Genomic DNA, 8,469 nt, shown 5'->3' on the forward strand with positions numbered 1-8,469 from the left:
GATAGCGGAGGGGGTGGGGTTGCGTGAGGGCGGCATAGCGGAGGGGGGGGGGTGCGAGCACTTTGCTGCAAATGTTTTACAGAATAAGTTCTGAACGGAGCGGCGTAGTCACGCCAATTTTTCATAGCTGTAAGCGCGGGTCTTTGTATTATTTTGCGTGGGCCGCTGACCCCCGCCATTCCCAGCTCCCGCTAGGGTCATGAGCTTGCCCAACGTTTTGGGGTCTTTGTGCAAACAGAAGAACTAAAACTGAAGTTCAAGATTAAATCAACTATCATTTTTCTGCTTCTTGTTTCACGGGTAAAACGAAAAAAGAAAATGCGAATTGCGGTGCCATGTTCGGTCGAGCGTAACTCACAATGCTAAAGACCCTTTAAAACTCCACGTTCGTACCCTGTTTACCCAAGTATTTCCTGCATGCTGCATGCTATTTAATACACAACCAAGACACTACACAAGGCAGCGAGCAAAGAAAGACAAGGCCGGCATATTCAGTTACGCCTGCTAAACAGTCATGTAAAGCATCCACTGAAATACGTTGTCAGATCACTTGTGATACCTCTGAGGGGCCTGTCCGTCAACCAGCCGTCATGGGTGAAACGGATGCTGCTCGCCGCAATGTTGGACAGTGCTGTTTCGCGGGCACATTTGAATGCCTGGGAGCAATTGTCGTTTTTGGAGTAGGATATGTTTGATTATTGGGCATGATAGGGCTCCGCGTAACCATACGCAGCTGGAATTTAACGCACCTGAAAATCAGTGTTCAAAAATTTTGGCGGCCGCTGCAAAACACCGACGCTCAGCCGTATTCAATGCCACTACACGGACAGTCCCGGACGGGCGGCACATGACTGATAAAGCCCCGGCCGACGCCTCGTCACCAGACACGTCGATCCCGAGACAGCCTCGGCCGTGTGAGAGGCGACACATGACTGATAAAGCCCCGGCCGACGCCACGTCACCAGACACGTCGATCCCGAGACAGCCTCGGCCGTGTGAGAGGCGACACATGACTGATAAAGCCCCGGCCGACGCCTCGTCACCAGACACGTCGATCCCGAGACAGCCTCGGCCGTGTGAGAGGCGACACATGACTGATAAAGCCCCGGCCGACGCCACGTCACCAGACACGCTACCTCGAGACAGCCTCGGCCGTGTGAGAGGCGACACATGACTGATAAAGCCCCGGCCGACGCCACGTCACCAGACACGCTACCTCGAGACAGCCTCGGCCGTGTGAGAGGCGACACATGACTGATAAAGCCCCGGCCGACGCCACGTCACCAGACACGCTACCTCGAGACAGCCTCGGCCGTGTGAGAGGCGACACATGACTGATAAAGCCCCGGCCGACGCCACGTCACCAGACACGCTACCTCGAGACAGCCTCGGCCGTGTGAGAGGCGACACATGACTGATAAAACCCCGGCCGACGCCACGTCACCAGACACGCTACCTCGAGACAGCCTCGGCCGTGTGAGAGGCGACACATGACTGATAAAACCCCGGCCGACGCCACGTCACCAGACACGCTACCTCGAGACAGCCTCGGCCGTGTGAGGGCGGCACATGACGCACTTCTGCCCGCAGACCGGTTATCAAAAAACATCCAATAATGTAGCATTGCAACGGGGATGGTCGCTATTTGAAACCCGAATGCAATTTTCACGTCCCTTTCAAGCATTATTTACAGCCCGTTTCATAGACCTGACGAAAAACGTGAGTTGAGCTCCTGTTCATCGCGCTTTTCGTGCATTTCAGGTTTGGTACAATATCCGGCCCCTGCCTAATGACAATAGTGTAAACATCTTGCTATTGGCATCCGTTAAATGGGTGTCTGTGGTGCTACATGTTTTGTTTCTTTGCCTGTATGTTCTCATTTCCTCTACGTTTGACACGGGGCTTGTAAAAAACGACATTCCATAATACAAACGTGCATACATACGTACATGCATGCTAAAAAGCATATATTTCTTTGTCATGCCAACTCGTTCACATGCTGTGCTTGCCTGCGTATGCTGATACACCTTTCAAAGTATAGCACTTCAATCTGGACAATAAATGGACTGCAACATCCTGCACCTCTTTTAAGTTATAGAACAAGTGTAAAATTAGTTTGCTTGCAACCGGAAGCAGGGAAGAGTAGAGATCCATGGCTTGAATTCTGACTGGGCCGAGGATGTTTGTGGTGCTCCCCAAAGATTGGTTTTTCGGGATCAGCCCATTCATGATTTTCGTCGGGCGATTTGCTCGAAGCGTGAAGCGCGGTTAAGATGTTCGCGGATGCTGCTGAGGTGCACTGCCGCGTTCTGCGGCCCCCGGTCAGATGCTGCTGAGTGCACTGCCGCGTTCTGCGGCCCCGGTCGCTTTTCCTCGCCAGGTTGACCGCAAATCCCACTGACTAGTCAAATGGCCGGAGGAATGCAATCACTCGTGTTCAACGCATGCAGGCGTGAAGTTAGCACCCGCAACCCGCGACTGACCTTCCTGAACGGCACCGACATCGCAGTCGTGCCCACTGAAAACTTCCTTTCAATTTTTGTGAAAGCTCATGCGTGATAATATTTCACATTCAGACGGCGGAAGTGATCTCCCCAGCCCAACCGAATGCTGGCAGCCGTCTATTACCCTACGCAGTCCTAAAAACGAATTCACCAACACTGAAGTTCTTACTTTGCTTCTGTTGTCAGGACCACGGTTTGCTCGTTTTGCCGCGCCTACTTGATGTTATAGCATCATCACCTGCATTCCGTTCGGCAAGCCGAATCAAGAGCTGCTGGAGCGGGATCAATGAAAAAACGCGTTTTGTGCGAGAAGTAGGGCACCGGCCATATATTGAGTGACTCAGACTCCCCCATCCGCTGCGAGAAGTAGGGCACCGGCCATATATTGAGTGACTCAGACTCCCCCATCCGCTGCGAGAAGTAGGGCACCGGCCATATATTGAGTGACTCAGACTCCTCCATCCGCATTTACTGTCCTACCGAAGTCACAGACGGACCATGACTGCAGTGTTCAGGACGTTTTACGAAGGCATGTCTTTGCCGGTGATCGAGTTCCTTACAAGACGCGACTCGCGAGTGACAAGAAGACACAAGTGGAGTCTGAAAAGCCCTACGGTCAGGAGCTTCGTTCGTCGAAAGTCAATCAAATGACGTTATTTCGTTACCTGCACAGGATCTAAAAAACATCGTGATTCACAAACCAAGTGGCTTTTTGGTTCCTGATCACCGGGTACTGGAGACAATTGATAAGTTAAGGTTGGAATTGGTTGGTGGAACTGACAGCCATAGCCCAATGTTTTCGGATCAACAGTTCAAATATGATTTCCGAACCCACCTGCTCTTGCTGGATGTTAACACGTGGTAGGAGCAGCAAGCATGCAGTCAGTCTGCCTGGATGTTTGTATGGCTCAACACACTTTGATTTGGTTTCGAAGCTCGTAAAATGAAAAAGCCGAGCAAGACGCCCACTATGCACAAACATTGCGCAGGTTGCTCCATACTTTAAACACGACTGGGCAACCAGCCAGTAAGGTGAGGTAAGGTTTGGTTAGGTTAGGTTAGTTGGTTCTGGATTATTCCGTTGTCCTTGGTTAGGTTAGGTTAGGTTCAGGTTATATTAGGTTAGGTTAGGTTATCTTCAAAAGCCCATAGCGCACCCTGAGCCCTCTTGAGGACTATAGCGCACCGTAAGGGTCTACGGCAGAGCTTATAACTCTGAGACTGTTAGGGTTACGGACCTAGGGTTCTGGACAGAAGTACTCAAACAATTGGGCTAGCTTTCGGCTTTCGTAAATTTGACCTAGGTCAGGTCAAGGTCAGGCTAGAGCATGCGAAAAACGGTGTGCATCTCGAAAAAGTGATTGAAAAATATTTTGAGGGTCAAGTGCCAAATAAATATTTTTTGTTGGTTTTTCGGATTTTTTCTCACCTTAAGTAGTGTTTTAAAATTGATTGTGATGTCTTGTTTATCGTGTCGTATCGTGGATTTTATGTCTATCGCAAATGGATGGTTACCAGCAAAAAAACCCGAAGGCGCCCAAAACCTCGAAATTCGCCAGTCCCATGCGCAACGCTGCAGGAAAAATAGCCTCCAGACAAAGTTTTGTCCAGAGATTGTTTATCAGCCGATTTCTGTTCTGTAAACGGCATCAGACAGATTTGCACCCCTTGCTTCATTTATCTAGTAAACGTTTTCAAAATAAGACCAAAATTTCGTTAAAATCTGATGTGTATTTTTTAACGTTTTATAAACGAAAAGAGTGATGAAACCCGTAACAATCTAGCGTACTATTGGTATTCTTCAACTCTCTGATTCTCTACCGCTGTTGCTCAGTTAGAAGGCATCGAACATGGACATATATTTGTACAAACCGCTGTTTTTTTCCAAGTGCAATGCGTACCGCTAGGGAGACATATGCCTCCATCTTGCAACGTATAGCGAGAGTAATTCTTCTTCAACTGCTGTTCCGTAGACAGTATGATATTGATAACAACCATGAGGACATTGTACGTAAGTGGTGTTTTTTTCCAAATTTGCTCTCAAATTTGGTTATGACTGACTTTTCATTTTTTGACATTCTTGAAATGCAAGCAAAGTTTCTTAGGCCTAGAAAGGTGTCTATAAACAATCATAACGGTTAAACTTGCCTTCTGATGCAGTTTTAAAAACGATGATTTTAAAAATCTAAGACCGGTGGCGCCGGACTGCTCTGCTCCGCAGGTTCATCAGCTGACCGGGTGGCCAGCTGAACAGCTGGGTTCTCGTTGGTCTGTGCAGACAAGGCCGGCTGATGATCGGCTGTGTCTTGCGTCGCCGAGTGGGTCTCTCTCTGCTTTTGGGTAGCGTGCACGGCCGGCTGATGGTCAGCTGTGTCTTGCGTTGCCGGCTGTGTCTCGGGCGGCTTCTGGGCGACGTACAAGGCCGGCAGATGGTGGGCTCTGTCTTGCGTCGCCGGCTGGGCTGCTGTTACCTGTGCGACCGACAGGGTGTCCTGGCCAGTGATTGGGTTTTCGAACCCAAGCAGGCTGAAAACTTCCTCTGGACTCGGGTATCTGTTCAGGCCTGGTTTCTTAACAGGTAATCCTTCTTTGCCGTCGCAGAGGTGTGACGCCGCAGGGTGGCCATGTTGTCGGTCTTAGCCTGGGTAATACGACCTGCGTCCAGCAGCTCCTGAGTTGCCGTCGTGTGGTTCGTCTTGCCCTTGAGCCCAGCAGGGCACCGACGAGGGGACATCCTCGAAGATCTGCCGGACCCAGAGCGGCATCTGCGAGTGGAAGGCCTGAAGGCCGGGAAGGAGCAGCCACTGGTCTTGTCCCGTGATGTCATCATGACGAATTGCTTCCTTTATGTGGTGGCGGACACGTTGGATATAAACATGACGGCATCGGACTCCTCTGCCATGATGTACGCCGTTGTTGGACCATAGATGCCCTTTTCCTTGCCGCCCACGTGAGTCACTGTCCAAGATCCGTCCTCCTGACGGAATCCGGTCAGGAACTCGGCTGTCTTGAGGTTCTGCCAAACCCAGGTACGCCGGCCCTGAAACGTCGCCAGGGCGATATATAAGATCTGGCGATATGCTACGGCCGTAGTGTTCCACTCCTCGAGGTCTGTTGGTGGGCGTTCCGAGACGCATCTCATCCACGCGAGGGCTGGGCGGCGCGCCTGGACCCGCCTCTCGATGCCCAGGTCTTGTTCGTGCCATGCTTGCGATGTCCTAGAATTGCTGACTTTGGGTGGAAAGCAACACCCTATGAGGAGGAATTTTTAACTCCTTTTCCCCACATTTTATGTGAATTTTTCACTCCTGCTTGACATTGTCTAATCGCACATGCCAAACTCATATTTCCCATACTGGGGTTTTCAGATGTCATCCAAAGCCGAGCTCACTTGAAACCACCTAGCATAAACGAGGCTCCGCAGAACCTGGACACCTATGGCCATGTCCTGCCTCACCTACATCTGAATCATGTCTATGTATCCACAGAGAATGGGCGCCAGGTACCTCCAAGCCCAAGAACCCCAGCGACCCCAGCCGCTTGCACACATTAAGTTTGGTTTGTTTACAAAATGCATCACAGTCTGCAGCTGTGCGCCAAATGCAAGGTTTTCACGCATCCCGTATTTTTTTGAAAGCAGAGGCTGGTACAAACGCCAGCAAGGCCTGATAGAGAATTTACTCCACGTACTTCTTTTTTCCCGAGGAAACTTGAATACCAAACTGCATCGCTCCCGAAATGCAGGAGAGAAAAGTTTTAAAAAATGTCTTTTAATTTAAACTTGCAAGATGAATATCACCACTTGAGCACTTCTATTAACAGATTTGAAGTCAAATCAGCCGATAACAAAATTTTGCGAGAAAAGTACCAGTCTTTATAGTTATTTAGCTTCTTTTGTTTTTCTTGGCATCGTACCAGTGTGATACTACTTTATTCTTCCTTCCTTTTCGATTGCCTTTACAGGTACCATCTGCTGATCAAAATGTTGAACAATTTCTCTGCAAGAAGCTCCAACGGCAAGCTTGTATGTATTTCATACGTAGATTGGATTAATTCGCCAGGCGCCCAAACATGTTTGATATACACCCAAGCGTGGACAATTCACAGGGAATGAAGGAGACAATCTGAAGCACGGAACTGATTTTTACCGCCATGTTTGCCCTCTTAAACCTTCGGTTAACCGTTTTCTTGGTTCATGGCGGTGCTCAATAAAGATAAATCCAAGCTTTTCGAGTTTCTGACTTACCATGTTACCGAGCAAAGCTTAAAGTAGCCTTGCCTAATGCTGCCTCTGGATAGCAGCATTAGAATATGCTGCCATATAGAGCCTTGGGACAGACCTGACGCAGCTAATACAGATGTATTTGATGGCGAAATTCTGCCCTGTGGAAATGTTAGCCATTTTCTGTTTTAATGCATCGAGTTTTGCCATAGGACAAATTTTGATGCCTCAAGGCATGCAATTGGCTCATTTTGTTACATATTCTTGGTTATTTGCTCCAAATTTCTTAAAGTGGTCCCTCATGGCTGCTTTAACCAGATGTTTTCTATAGTTGTCATGGTTTGCTGACCGGCAAATGACTGTACTGTATATATGCACTATATTTTTAACACAGGGATACTCTAAGCTGCACAGCAATTATAATATGAGTTAAATATTGCTATGTAAGATATAGTCAGACCACCCCATTTAAAATGTGAAGCCAACATCTCAAACTTGTCATTAAATATGAATAAACAAGCCCAAATAGATGCATTTGCCGCAGCTGAAAAAGCGAGCAGCAATGCTGGCGTGGTCATCTAAAATTTATGTTATTTTTGGAGAAGGGAGATTGTTTTGTGGAGCATGCCCATTATTGCCCGTGACACAGGCTAACCATGACAGTCAAAATAAGTTGTTCAAAGTGATTTAAAGTGTTTTAATTTGCATGTGGTCAACTTTGTCCGATGTCAACCAGCATGCAAAAATAAACTGAAAAAAATGCAAGTTGAAACCAGCCAAAAACTAGCTTTAAATATAATGTTTTATCACAAGTGCTGCTGTCAACATATAGGTGAGTTGAGATGATGTTCATCATATGGGCTACTCTAAGTTAGGTTAAGTTGGTCAAGTGCATGGCAAGTGGCAATATGAATTGTGCAAGAACCATTAACTCACAACTGCTGCTGTGAGACAAACAGGTTATACAGGATGAGACGATGTAAGGCCTCCTTAGATTAGTCATAGGCTACTTTCATGGAAATAAGCATTGGTATTTTTTAAAAACAGTGACAAAATGTTTGTTTTCCGTGACTCCACCTTAACAGAAGCCAGAAGTATGTATATTGTGTTTGTGATTGTGAAGCCAGAAGTATGGCTCTTGTCACTCTAGCCAAGGGCCAGATACCACGAAGGGCGCTTGCCTCCATCATCAGGGCAACATCTCCTTCCTTTAAGGCTCTATTTTCCTTAAACCATTTTCGCGACTTTGAAGAGTCGGAACGTATTCTTGACGCCACCTTTTCCAGAAGTGTTCTGCAAGAACCTGACTTTGTCGCCAGCGTCGCCTGTTGTTGATTTCCTTATCTTGGAAGCATCCTTGGGACATATTCATTCTAGCACAACCCAGGAGCATGTGATTGGGAGTCAGAGGTTCAGGATCACTGGCATTTAAGCCCACATATGTTAATGGTCTTCCATTGATCATCGACTCGGCTTCTGTGAGCAGGGTGAGAAGGACTTCATCCGTGAAGCAAGAACTTTCAGGCATCACTCTCAGTGCTCGTTTTACGCTGCCCACCATTCTCTCCCACGCTCCACCCATGTGAGGTGCACCGGGGTATGTGAATTTCCATTCGATGTGTTGTTGGCTCAGTTCATCCATCAGTTGTCTTTGATCCCATTCAGCTAGATATTCTTTCAGTTCACGTTCTCCTCCAACAAAGTTTGAGCCATTGTCAGAGAAGATTTCTCTTGGCTTTCCCC

At 48.0% G+C, this 8,469-nt stretch overlaps 1 protein-coding gene across 1 annotated transcript in view; it reads left to right on the forward strand.

The window, feature by feature from the left end:
- Positions 1–4,738, forward strand: part of LOC119112670 (beta-alanine transporter) — a 34,383-nt gene extending 29,645 nt beyond the window's left edge. Inside the window, exon 7 of the mRNA XM_037236911.1 lies at positions 4,726–4,738. Within this exon, the coding sequence (XP_037092806.1) occupies positions 4,726–4,738 (13 nt within the window). The remainder of the gene's footprint in view (positions 1–4,725) is intronic.
- Positions 4,739–8,469: the final 3,731 nt, after the last annotated feature.

Source organism: Pollicipes pollicipes, unplaced genomic scaffold (assembly GCF_011947565.3).
Source record: "Pollicipes pollicipes isolate AB1234 unplaced genomic scaffold, Ppol_2.1 Scaffold_7261;HRSCAF=8764_pilon_pilon_pilon, whole genome shotgun sequence".
In the NCBI taxonomy this organism is placed as follows: domain Eukaryota; kingdom Metazoa; phylum Arthropoda; class Thecostraca; order Pollicipedomorpha; family Pollicipedidae; genus Pollicipes; species Pollicipes pollicipes.